The sequence below is a fragment of the Sus scrofa genome, chromosome 15 (genome assembly GCF_054392235.1).
Source record: "Sus scrofa isolate SSC_HxYL_T2T_F1_AM1 chromosome 15, Sscrofa_HxYL_maternal_Yorkshire_Landrace_v2.0, whole genome shotgun sequence".
Lineage (NCBI taxonomy): Eukaryota > Metazoa > Chordata > Mammalia > Artiodactyla > Suidae > Sus > Sus scrofa.
This window is the reverse complement of record NC_139397.1, coordinates 97,487,693-97,501,572: the sequence shown is the minus strand read 5'-3', so window position 1 is coordinate 97,501,572 and position 13,880 is coordinate 97,487,693. Positions and strand designations below refer to the sequence as shown.

Sequence of the window (13,880 nt, the reverse complement as noted above, 5' to 3'; positions counted from 1 at the left end):
ACTGAACATATTAAATACTAAATACTATTTTAATTATTTCAGCCCATTTCTATACAGTAAGTCTGTAAAAACACTAGTTTGACATGTACTTCATATTACAAATAAATAAATATTCAAACCTAAAACTAGCAACCACTTAAATGCCCACCAATAACAGAATGGATAAATCGTGGTGTATATCCACCCAGTGGAAAACCATTCAGCAATGAGGATGAACAAAATACAGCTAAAAGTAACAGTGTGAATGAATATAGTAAACATAATATTAAGGGAAACAGGCCACACACAAAAGGGTACACGCTGTATGTGTCTACATTCTACTATATGAATTATACCAAGTTCAAAATAAGCGAATCCAAACTAGAGTATAAGAAGTCAAGGTGGTGGTTATCCTGGTGGGAGAAGGTATTGGAAAGGAACATGAAGAGAGCTTCTGAGGTACTGGTAATGTGCTATTTCTTAATCTAAATACTAACAAATACTCACAAGATGGATCTGCTCATTTTGTAAAAAGCAATTAAGCTATAAACTTAAGATTTGAGCATATACTTTTATAACAAATTGATAATAGTTCAATAAAGGTTTAAAAAATAATAGGTAATAATATATACAAACATTTATAACTATCCCAATAAATTTGTACCACTCCAGATGATTGAAGGACCATCAGTACTATGTGTACTATACTTTGAGAAACACTAACATATTCAAAGAAAGAAAAGGGGGAGGAGAAATCCATGTTCTGGGAATAGCAATAATTCTGGTACGTGGCTAGAATACACAGTAGGCATCAAGGAAATAAGAGACAGGCCTGGAAAGGCTGATTTACATAGATGCTCCTGGAGGACCTTAACTGCCCCAGGAGGAAACTGTAATATATTCAGTAGGCAATGGGGATAACACATGAAAATGATGCAGATGGAAGACTTATTTACCAAAAAATTTTCAGCCCTTCCCTTAACTTGTCCAACAACACTCCAGCAAAACTTCCTTTCTTCAGCCTCCAGTTTCCAAAGTGGAGAGATTTCCATAGAGTTAACAGTCCTGGCCTCTTCCCAACCCTCATATATTCACTCTTTCTCAGTGAAAGAGTGACTTAACCTGGTGAGTGACTTCTGAGAGGATGCACTAAAGTCCCTAGGGTCTGCCCTTTCTCCAATCTATTGGCTTTAGAGAGGTTATACTCTTTATTTCTCAATGCCGTGTATGAGGCTTACTGGAGCTGGCTCTGCCCTTAGCAGAAGAAGCCTTCTGTGTCCAGCACTGTCTAATGAAGGGTAAATATTAGGTAGTCCAGATCTAAGTCATACACTCCAACCAGCTTTTTTGGTAATAAAGTGGACATTTTTACTCCATCTGTCTATATTCTGCATCTTCTAATTGATTCTGAACTCAGATGTGAGGCAGAGGTATAACTAAATATTACCCTTAAAGCCCAACAAATAGAGTAAACTTTACTCAGGATCCTCTGAGTTAGTTTGGAATTGAAATTAACATACTAATCTGTTGAACAGACATTATATTCCCAATAATAAGAAAATAAAACCAAAAAGAGTAATACTTGCTTAGCACTTGCTTTTAAAGGGTTTGATAAAGTATCTCATCTGACTACAACAGCACTCCATCTCTCTGCAGCCTAAAAAAGATCACTTAATTTACTACTAGATATTTTCACTAAGTGACCAGAGGTAAGTGGCTCTATAGTAGAAAGTTCCTGACATAATGAAGTCTATTTATAGAATATGTGGGTCCATCCCAAAATGACACTTGCAATCTAAGAGAAGTATGATACCAAACAACCATGGAGAATAAGCCTTCGGGGATTTTTGTTCACCCACAATCCAAAGATAGTTAATTTACAGCTAAGCAGTAAATCCCCCATGACCTCTTCTCTTTTCCTCCTTTCTCCTCTGATCTGGGGTTTTCCACAGTCCTCTTACTCTTTCCCTTTTATTCTGGATACTACTTCCTACCCACAAAAGGAACAAGCTGGTCTATCTTTTTTAAACCATGCATTACATTTTCTTAAATTATGAATTTTGTTTTGACAGCATCATATATTTTATAATTTATTTAATAAGTACAATATAAATGAATACTCTCTAAATTATGACACTATATGTGAACATCATCTATTTAACCCAAAAGGTTTGAAACTTGGATGACAAAGAAAATAGCTTATGACTACCAAGTAGGTAATTTCCCCCAGAGGAAACACCAAGTGCAGTAATACTCTATAGGGGAAGAAATCTAGCCTCTGGAGTTACAACAGATCAGAATTGAAATACTGTCTCTTATTTTGTAGTTGCATGACTTTAGACAAATTATCTAAGCCTCTATTTCCTCACCTATAACATACATAGAGTGTCACTTCTTTTTCAGAGCTATTGTGAAAATTAAATGAGAAAAAGTACATTAAGCCTCAGCAGGGTACCTGGCACATAAGACTTAATAAAAGTAAAATCCCTATTACTACTATTACTAAAATCCCTAGGTGGAAACTCAAAGTATGGCCAGGTATGTCGTTCAGCATAACTACTAAAGTAAGCTCTAATTTTGCCACATGATGTTAAATCATTAAGTTGGGTCGCTTGTGCAAATAACCATGTTGCAGAAATACATCAGCTCTTACAGGCTTCAAGATGCCCTCCGGTGAAACATTTACAGGAAGTTAACTCAGGTTTTTCCTTCTGGAAGATATCTACCAAGGTTTCTGGTAGATGTTAAATAATACATTATTTTTGTAAAAGAATATTGTGTAGAAATGACAGTATAAGCAAGTAAATTAATTAGTAGCTTTTTCAATCAGAAATTATTTTGATCTGAACCATAAAAGTTTATAACCTCTGTAAAAACTGCCACAGAACAGTTCTGCCTAAAGCAAATCACAATGAGTTTAGGGCCAAAAATTACAACAGAGAAAGTGTTTATCGATATGAAGGGACAGATGTCAACAGGGATTTTTTTCTCTTTTTCATAACATTATAGTAACTTCTTTTAAAATAACAAAAAACCCAACACAAGGGCATAAAAGTGTGACATGTTTAATTGACATTTACTATGATTTTTAGGAATCTAAAACTTCATTCAGAGGCAAGATCAAGATCAAGAGCTCAGCAGGCTAAGGACCCGAAATTGACTCTGTGATTTCTCTCAAACCCCAACCCAATCTGATTATGTCTCTTGCCAGCATAATTCCTTCGAGGGTTCTCTATCACCTATCCTCCTATGCTGCTTCATTTTTCTTCACTTTATTTATCATCATCTGACATACTGTATTACTTGTCTGTTCACTATCTCCACTCCAACTAGAAAATAAGTCCATGAAGACACAATTTTGGTTCACTGCTATATGTTGCAGTAAGCACTCAAACATCCACACACAAACGAGTGAAAAAATGAATGGACTGATGATACAAAGGCCAAAGGCCTCCATGACCTGCTTGTGCCTTCCTCTTTTCATTTTACTCCCACCTCTACCAATACTTATTTTCTTACCCAAATACAAGATGCACTTCCATGCCCCCTTGCTTTGCCATTAACTATAACTTTTGCCTGGAATACAAACTCCTTTCACCATCCAACCAACCTGCCACACTATCATCCATATTTTAAAACCATCCCCAGAAAGCCTCCCCTGACCCTCTAGATAGAGTATTCTACTCTTTCTTGCCTGTGGACTATATCTGTACATGATCTACATTGGTTTTATCAAAATGTACTGGAATGCCTATCTTCTTTGCTAAACTGTGAATTCTTTGAGGCCAAAGAATTCATCTCTTTACCTCCAGAATCTAAGACAATATCTGTCATAAAGCAACTATTCAATAAATGTTGAGTAAATTAACATACACATGACTACCCTTGTAAGAGAAATGAAAACATAGGAGTTTCAAGAAGTCAGTCCTCCAATTTCATGATGATAACCAGCCAAGAGATAGAATTATAACCAATGACATCATCCAAGGTGATAAAAGAGAAGGAGTTATGCAAATAACACACATGCTCAAATGTCTGAAAAATAACAATAAAGTCTAAGTGAGACTCACACTTTACTAGAAATACACACTGGATCCTTCTTGCTCCATCATTTGCCTTCCCTTTAGGCCCAGCTCTACTGCTGGCAAACTGAGGCCCAGTCAAACAGTAGGAAGAAGAAGGAACACCTGGGTTTCCCATGAACAATATATTAAGTACATGACTGTGAAGAAGCTTTTGATGTTCCTTCAAATACAAGCTGTTGTGTTCCCCCATATTTTGATTTAAACTTCGAAACAGTTGTACAGGACTAGATTTTACCACCACCCCTGCCATCCTGAATTAAGACCAGCACTTTCTACCTTTTGAAACCTATCCCATCAGTGCACTACATTGTGTCTTCAGTCCACTGAGCAACCAGAGAAGGCCTCCCAGAGACCAGTCAGCTTCAGGCACAGGAAGCCTCATCCAGTAACCCAATGTGCCTTCCAAACATTATTATTTTCTTCTGAATGCTGCAGACAAAGGCCCCTAAATCCAACCTTAAGGAACACCTGTTCTACCTAATTCTAAGAGTGTCAACCTACATAGAAATGTACAATCACACAGATGCACAAAAATTAATAGATATAAATGTAATTAGCCATTAGAAAAATTTAAACTTTTAAATCCAATCACAGCTAATACAACTTCAAGTGAAGCCAAAGGCCAAGATGTAATCCTTGATTCCTTCCTCCCTCATCACTCAATAACCAAATAATGGAAAATTTACCTCCTAATATTTTTTTCAAAGAGATTGCTCACTCTCACATTGTGCCTTAGTTCAGAATCACAGCTTTCTTACTGGGATGATAGTCTTCTTTTTAATGGTCTCCTTGTCTTTGGACTCAATAAAAATTGCATCTACCATTTGTTGAAGGGTTATGAAACTGGCACTGCACTAAGCACTTGATCACTTAACTATTCAATTCTCACAGCAACACTGCAAAGCAGGAATTGTTGTCCTCATTTTCACAGATGCGGGGTCTGAAGCGCTGAGAAAGGTTAAGTCTCTCATGCAGCTGGAACTGTGGAGTGGAAATTCAAACTCAGATTTTTGTCCCCACAAACAATATGCTTAAGTGCTTAAACCTTCAACTTAGTCCCCAATGTGACCTTTCTAAAAGGTAAATGTAATCATGTTTTTTGCCCCACATAAAATCCTGCAAACAAGACCAGCCTTTCCAAACCTCATTCCAAGTCATTCTCATCCTGTCCTGCAACACTTCACTCTCAGCAGTCCCCTAATCTGTCTCTCACTGCTTTACTGGTGAACACACAGTTCTTCCGGCAAGAACACTTCTTTGGCAGGCTACTTCCAACACAAACTTCAAGATTTACTCAGACAATCCTTACTCTGGAAAGCCTTCGCCCTAATAAATAAATACCCAAAACTGGGTTAAGTGACTATTTGCTATAGTTATCAGCTAAGTTTCTTATCACACTGTATTATAACAACCTTTTTAGGCTATCAATTCCTTATGAGTAAATAACTGCATTTTTAAATCTCTGTACCCCTGGTAATAGTGAGTATGTAGTAGAGGAAGGACTTATGAATGCTGAATTAATGAATGAATTTATAAGAAGCCGTAGGGTTTAAGAACTTGGCCCTAAAGTTAATTTGACATGCTTTCAAAATCTAAGCTGCCACATGTGCCTATGGAGGCTTCTAAATCTTGGTTTATTTCATAGGTAAAATGTGCAATAACTGTACCTACCTCAGAGTTTGGAGAAAAATAAAAGAAATCGTAGATTTATCAATCTCTGGCACATTGAGACTAGAAATTAAACATTAACAACTTTTTTCACTTTCAAAGTTTATCCATGCTGACAAAGCCACATCTCACAAAATAGCTTTCCCTAGTAGCTTCCTTCTAAGCTTTATATTTCTCCAAAAAACTCGTTAAGACAACCTCATTCACAGACAAGGATCTTTCAGCTTCTGATTACACCAGATCTCAATAACTACCACCACACCCTAAATCACTAACTTGTGTCTGCTGTTTATTGCTTCTTATCCATCCCTCGATTTCCTTCCTCAAAGTCAAAGATCAAACCCCTAAGCAAGAGGAAAACTACGAAGCAACATCTTCTTCCAGGAACCATCACTTCTCCCCACACGCACCCAGGCTTATGCGAATCAGAAAAGATCCATCATTTGGCACAAACTTAAATTTCCTTGGAGAATCATAATTGAACCCCTTCTATTTACTCCAAGACCTTAGCCTCCAAAGTAATAATTCAAAACAGAGAATGAATTTCTGGCATTACGAATTCAAGAAAAAAGGTTCCCTTAAAGCCTTTCCCGATAATAGTTCTTCAGATCTATTACCCTCAAGTAGTGGCCAAAATCCACCATTTCATCCCGCCCCCTTACAGTCAGAGTCAGGGTCTCAACCACTCTTTCTCGAAAAAGAAATGGGTGTGCACTTTCAGGAACAGAGCTGCCTTCTGCCCACCCGTGTCACCTCCCTTTCCACCTTGCCTGTGCCCTCCCGCAGCACAGGCCCGGCCTGGTCCCTTACTGCCAGCTCGCTCCACAGAACCGCTACTCACCGCTTCTTGGGGATGATGCCCGACTCCTGTGCGGCGGGAGTGGCTGCGGGCGCCGCCGTGGCCGCCGCAGCGGCTCTCCGCGCTTTGCACTCATTGGTACTCAGAGCCTCCTGGGGCCGGCCCAGCAGATGACCCGACAAAACCCGCAGCCTCCGCCCCGCGCCGTCCCGCTCCGGGTCCCGATCCCGGTCCGCTGCGGAGCCGGAGCCCGCGCCCGCGCCCGTCCCGCCCGCTGCAGCCGCCGCCTCCGCCATGGCTTCCGCCTTGTGCCGCCGCCCGGGACCGCTGGGCGCGGGTGAAAGGTCACTCAGAGCGGCGCCCGACGCGACCATTCGCTGCGGCGCATCCCGGCAGCCACCGCGGCGACTGGGCGGCGGGTGCCATGCGCCTGGAGCTTCATATTCTAAGCTCCCGCCCACCACGCCTGCCCGCGCGCCCTCGCGGTCACGCCCCAGACCGCCGGCACCTGTCAAGCAGGTGAGTTTGAGCTACCCTGGAATTGGCCTGGCCAGGGTCGAGCTAGATCTGGAGAGAAACCGCAGGCGCCCCTGAGGTGTCCTAGTGCCCTGAGTGATGTCCTAGGGCGTGGCCTGAGCCTCTGGAGTACTTTCGGGAGCAGACGCCTTGGAGCTGGAGATCCAGACTGTGCCAAGAACCTGACAAACTTACTCTGTCCTTCCCTGCTGCTCCACCTCTGCTCATCCTCCCTGCGGGGTCACTAAAGTAACTCAAAACTGACACATTGTCTGTAACTATTAGAACAAATAACTATTATTTCTCATGGCCTACTTCGTGCCTGGCGCTGTGCTTATTTCTAGATCTCAATTAAATAATCTCCATTTTACAGATGAAAAACCTAAGACTCAGAGACACTACGTTGCCTGAGAGCATGCAGCTGGTAAATGCCAATACTTAGCTGCAACTGAGGTTCCCTTTCCCTTGTTACTTCATGCTTAGCCCTTCCTTTCTCTAATGGCAGGGAAAGTTTTCTGTTGCAATGGATAAAATTACCCAATAGCTGTTCTTAAGACTTTTCATTTATCTACAAATTGACTTCATTTCTGGAGTGTAACACTTGGTGAAATTAGGAGCATGTCAGTAGGATAGTGCTCCCCAATGATTTTCAGCCAGTTGATCAGTTAGGATTTTATAAGCCACCTTGCAGACCTCAGTCATCAGATGTAAAGTTCAGAGATAAGTCTTGGAAATGGTAAGGGAAAGGAAAGGGTCATCATAAGCATTCTAAACCCAATGAAGTCACCTCCTTTCTGAATAGCCACCTTCTTGCTAACACAGTCTCTGTTTCCAGGTGTTATTTGACTTATACAAAAGAACTATTTAGTACTTCTGAGAAAATTCAGGCAACAGTGAGGAGGACTTGATTTTTATGCCTGATCTCCAGACCTTAAAAGATGGTTAAGCATTAAATATCTAGTCTAGCTACAGAATCATTGAGCCCACTCCTATTTAGGTGCAGCTTCTAATAACCATTGGCTGTTTCAAATAGAGGAGGAATGGGGGAAAAGGGGGGCAGGAGAAAACCTCCTCAAGGAGAAAGCCTCCTCAAGTTTGAGAGTTCATCAGCTCTAGTCTTTGAACTTCTCACAACGTTTCTAGATGTTTCTAGACTATCATTAAAATACCAACTAGCATGTTGTAAAATTCATAGATTTTTTTTTTGCCAAAATGCTGTATAAGCAACAACTTCCTCAATCTTTTTGGAATGAGACAGGTCTATTAATTTTTGCTTGACTGCGAGAGAGCTCAGTCTAATACTGCTGGCATGCTTTAAATGTAAATGTAGTTAACTGACTTCCACTGTCTTTCTCAATTCGAGGTTGGACATGCTTTTTGTCATCTCAGAGGAGACAAAATTTATAAATTTTGACAACATCAACAAAATAACGAAAAGCCTTTTCTCCTGCGTGATGGAAAACTTGATGTAAACCAAAATTATTTGTCAGTGGAAAAACTATGGACTATATATTATTTCAAATATGTTCAAATGAAACATAGATGTAGTAGAAACACTTGTTGAGAGCCCATTATGTAAATAATTCAAGTGCAGTGAGATGCAAAAGTATGCTTAATCTGCCTAGTATATTTAACTAGTTAGGAGTTAGGATATATGTGGGGAAAAAACGTGTGTGATTATTGGGCAGATTAAGTATGAGGTAGGTGACCTTGGTGAAGGGTTTCCTAACCCCTCTCCTTAGAAGAGCAAAGCCCAAACAGAGTGACCTGATGCTTATTTCATGCTACCTAAGAAGAATGAATGTTTCACACAAAGCCTGGTCCATTGAGATACTTATAATTCCCACCAAAAGCAAAACCTCAGGGAATATCACATTCAGGAGGACCGTCTCCACGAACCTGTTTCTTCTGAGTTCTGGAACATTGGCCCTTAACAACTGGTCCCTATGAAGGGCAGACCACATGCACATAATCAAAGGGTGAACCCATGACATGTAAAATTTAAACGAAGTAGTCTTTATTTGCATTTACAGCATCTCTTCTAATATGAGTCAACAAAAAAAGTGAGATTAACTCCTGAAACATGCACTGAATTTCTTTATTACACTGACTTTGTTACTTATCTTCCAAGCTGATTAGTGATGCTTTGTATTCCTTTGAAATACAGAGAAATCCTTGTATTTTTATACATTTTACTATGAAATATAACACAGAAAAGTGAACCAAAGCATAAATATCGTAGATCAAATATCCATATAATTTCCATCTAGGTTGAAGACTAGAACATTGCCAGGATCCCAGAAGTCCCTCTTATGTCCTCTCCCAGTCACTTCACCCTCTCTACTGCCAAAGGTAACCACTGTCCTGAGTTTTCTGATGCATATTTCCTTGTTTTTTTTATGGTTGTAACAATAGAATATACATCCCTTCCCTGTTTTTTGCATTTATATAAATAGTATCATATAGTATGTTCTTTTGTCTCGGATGTCTTTCACTCATTTATAAGATTCATATAATTCAAGATTCACATTCTTTTTTTTTTTTTTTGAGTGCCTCACCCACGGCATATGGTAATTCCCAGGCTAGAGGCTGAATCAGAACTGCAGCCACAGCAAGACCAGATCCAAGCTGCACCTGTACCTATACCACAGTTCACAGCAACGCCAGATCCTTAACCCAATGAGTGAGGCCAGGGATTGAACCCACATTCTCATGGATACTAGTCAGGTTCGTTACCACTGAGTCACAACAGAAACTCCAAGATTCATATTCTTGCGTATGTCTCTAGGTGGACATGTAGATGAATTTTATAAAGTACTCATCCAGAGGTAGAATTTCTAGGTCATCAACTATGCATGTATTTAATAGATAATGAAATGCCATATGGTTTTCCAAAGGCATTGTACAAAATCTATTCCAGTAGCATGGGAGAGCTCCCACATGAGAGTTCTGACATGTTATTATCAGCCTAATTAGTTTTAGCTATTATATACTATTGTCTTGTTATGGTTTTGTGTTTCCCTAATTATTAATGGGCTTTTTTAATGTTTTTTGGTCATTTGGATATCATTGTTTGTGAATATATAATAAAGATAGATCCTTCCATCTAAAAGCCTTACAATTTTTTCTTTCACATTTATACCTACAGTTTACCTGGAATTGATTTTTGTTTGTGGTGTAGAAATCAGGTTTCTTCTTCTTTTTTTTTTATATGAGTATCCAATTATCTCAGCACCTCTTGTTGAAAATATCTTGTTCTGCATTGCCATCTTTGTCATGAATCAAGTATTCATATAGCATCAGTCTCTTTCTGGGCTCTGTATTCTATTCAGTTGGGTTTATTTATTTTATGCCAGTGTCACACTGGTTTAACTATTTATATTCTTTAAGATCTTCCACGTACAGTTATATTATTTGTGAATAATAAGAGTTTATTTCTTCTTTCCATCCTTATACCTTGTACTTCTTTTTCTTGCTTTACCCAACCAGTGAGGACCTCCAGTACAATACTGAAGAGAAGTTGTAGTAGGGGCTGCTTTATCTTATCCCTGATTTCAAAGGGAAATCTCAACACTTCATCATAGTTTGAAGTGGGTTGCTGTTTTTTTTTTTTTTTTTTTCTATGACAAACTTTTTATCAGATTAAGGAATTCCACTTCTTTTTTTTTTTTTTGGCTGCGTGTGTGGTATGTGATGTTCCCAGGGTCAGGGATCAAACCCACTGCCATAGCAATAACCAAAGCCACAGCAGTGACGACACTGGATTCTTAACCCTCTGAGCCGGGGGGAAACTCCTGGAATTCCTCTTCTAATGCTAGTTTTGCTGGGAGTTTTTATCATGATTAGATACTGAGTTTTATCAGATGTTGCTTCTGCACCTATTGAGATGATGGTTTTTCTCTTTGATTCTGTTAGTATGGAAAATTTCATAAATTAGTTTCCCACCATAACCAACCTTGCAATGCTGGCATAAACCCAGCCTGGTCATCATATATTGGCCTTTTTATATATTATCGAATATAGAGTATTAAAATTTTTCTTACTGTGTGTCTATGTTTACAAGTAAGGTTGGTCTATTATTTTCCTTGTTTTAATAGAAACATGTCAGGCTTTGCTGGCCTCATGAAACAAGCTAGTGAGTACTTCTTTGTTTTCTAGTGTCAGGAAGAGCTTGTGTAAGATTGATTATTGTTTATTCCTTAAGTGTTTGCTAGAATTCACCAAAGAAATGATCTGAACCTAGAGTTTTCTTTATGGGAAGGTTTTTATTTAAAGATTAAATAGTTTAATGCCATTCAGATGTTCTATTCCTGCTTGTTTCAGTTTTTGACAGTGTTTTTCTAGCACATCGTTCACTCATTTATATTTTCAAATTTTTTGACATAAAGTTTTTCATAGTATCTTCTATTATCATTTAATGTCTATAGACTCTTTGGTAATGTCCCACTTTTTTATTCCCAACATTGGTTATTTTGCTATCTCTCTTTTATTTTAAATGAGTTTGCTAGGCATTTAGGAGTTTTATTACTTTTTTAAAGACCACCTTTTGACTTTGTTAATCCTATTATATGTATGCATTCCTTTTTTATTAATTTCTGCTAATATTGCTTGCCCTATTGTCCATCTTTTTTTTTAATTTCTCTAAATGGATGCTTAGCTCACTGGTTTCTCTGCCTTTTGTTGTGTATTTCTTTTCTGATATATGCACTTAGAGCTATAAATTTCTCTGTAAGCAAATAACTTCAAGTATTGATAACAGTATTTTCATTATTATTCGTTTCAAATAGTTTTCATTTGTATTTGAAAAGAGTAATTTGTATTCTCTCTTGTTTAGAGGTACAGTATTCCCCAAATACAGATTTGACCTGGTGATTATATTGTTCAAGTCTCATATATCCTGACATTTTATTATTTTATTAGTAATTAAAGTATGTTATTTCCCACTATTATTATGGATTTATTGCTTTTTCCTTGTACTGCTAATCTTTGTTTTGTGTACTTTGAAGCTACATATTAATTATGTCAAAATTATTATATTTTCCTGATGAACCTTTTATAATTATCAAAAATGCCTCTTTGTTTCTAATAATGATTTTTGTTTTAAAGTTTAGCTACACCAGCCTCTGTGTATGTGTTTGTGGCGGGGGGGGGTGTCTTATCCTATGACTTAATCTTTTTGTATTCACATATTTTAGATGTGTCTCTTGGAAACAGCATTTAGTTGTTTTCTTTTAAGAAGTGTGAGCATAAAATCTTAGATCACTTAGCCTATTTAAATTTAATTCACTTACTAATATATTTAGTGTAATGGCTAAGACCCCTAGCCTCATTGCCAGATAGACTTAGGTTTGAATATTAGCTCTACCAATGATCAAATGTGTTGTCTTTAGCATGACACACCAATATCTTTGGGCTCAGCTCCTTATCTATAAAATTGGGATAGTAATAACCACTTCCCAGGGGTATTAAAGGATTAATGAGCAAAGATATAGTAAATTCTAACTGTTCTTATAGAAATGTGAGTAAGGCTGGCATAAAGACAACAGCCTTCCTTGAAAAGATAACATTCTAGAGGGAAAAGAAATCAGATTGAGTGAGAAATGTGAGACCAAATCATGGGAGCATTGAAAACTTAGCAAAAGAATAAAAACTTGATCTGGTGGAAGTTATTATAAGTTCCTGATCAGGAAATTAGCATGACAGTCCTGGAAAGATCACTACTCTGGAATTCAGTCTCAAGTGGAAGTTATATCAGGTATACCTGAGAACCTGTCGGCGTTTGTAAAAAGAAGCTCTACCAACAAATGATAAAGTCATGAAGAACTCCTACAAAAGAAGTTAGCAGTGTTTCCAGATGACAAGAAAGCACTGAACTGTGCTTAACTGTCTACTCCAATAAAGGGCACTGAGTTAGCTTAAGAAGTGAAGGTGCTTTTAATGCAAAAGTGACTACAGGTGGCTCCATGTTTTGTTGCAATACCATTCTATTTTGAGGTGTCACAATCACTATTTGGGGTAAGGAGGAACTCCATTCATTAGCCAAATTTGGGGGATAGAGTTGAAAGTACTTTATGTTCTCTTGCTACTCTGCTAACTTAATATGTTATCTAAAATTCTTTATTTCTTGATTTCTTCATATTTTAGGTAGGAATAATTTCTGAGTATATCTTCTCAGATATATTGCAAAATGATAAATGTGCAAGGATTTGGGAAACCAAAGTTGAAAGTCACTTTAAAATAATTATTTTCTTTAGAACATATAAAATCAAGATTTGCTGTTTATCAATTAATACTCTAAACCAGTAAACTTTTAAAGTTTTGTTTTTAGGTAGATTTAATTACACTCTTAGGTCTCTAGGACTTCTTTGTAATCTAAAAAGTATAAAGCCCCTAAAGAGCTTCTTTTAATGTTTCTATCTACCTACCTACCTACCTCTCTACCTATACCATATTAGAAATTAAAGTTGAAAAATGGGAGTTCCCGTCGTGGCGCAGTGGTTAACGAATCCTACTAGGAACCATGAGGTTGCAGGTTCGGTCCCTGCCCTTGCTCAGTGGGTTAACGATCCGGCGTTGCCGTGAGCTGTGGTGTAGTTTGCAGACGCGGCTCGGATCCCGAGTTGCTGTGGCTCTGGCATAGGCCGGTGGCTACAGCTCCGATTTGACCCCTAGCCTGGAAACCTCCATATGCCGCAGGAGCGGCCCAAAGAAATAGCAAAAAGACAAAAAAAAAAAAAAAAAAAAAAAAGTTGAAAAATGTTTAAATTATTTCTTTATCAATTTATTTTAAAATAATAATGATAAACCAATCATGTTAATGTAAATAAAATATT

At 38.1% G+C, this 13,880-nt stretch overlaps 1 protein-coding gene and 1 long non-coding RNA gene across 6 annotated transcripts in view; one reads left to right on the top strand and one right to left on the bottom strand.

Annotated features, from left to right (window-relative positions):
• Positions 1–6,932, bottom strand: part of AGPS (alkylglycerone phosphate synthase) — a 139,497-nt gene extending 132,565 nt beyond the window's left edge. For all 4 annotated transcript variants that reach the window (XR_014829806.1, XR_014829805.1, XR_014829807.1 and 1 more), the window contains exon 1: positions 6,574–6,932. Coding sequence is in view for 1 of the 4 variants with exons in the window: in XM_021075128.2 (XP_020930787.1) it covers positions 6,574–6,905 (332 nt within the window). In the remaining 3 variants the exon portion in view is untranslated. The remainder of the gene's footprint in view (positions 1–6,573) is intronic.
• The window catches only part of LOC146396008 (uncharacterized), a 68,914-nt gene continuing 61,963 nt past the window's right edge, over positions 6,930–13,880 (top strand). The window contains exons 1-2 of one of the 2 annotated variants that reach the window (XR_014829809.1): positions 6,930–7,050; positions 9,318–9,399. This is a non-coding gene — a long non-coding RNA (uncharacterized LOC146396008). The remainder of the gene's footprint in view (positions 7,051–9,317; positions 9,400–13,880) is intronic. The other variant, XR_014829810.1, reaches the window with a different exon arrangement.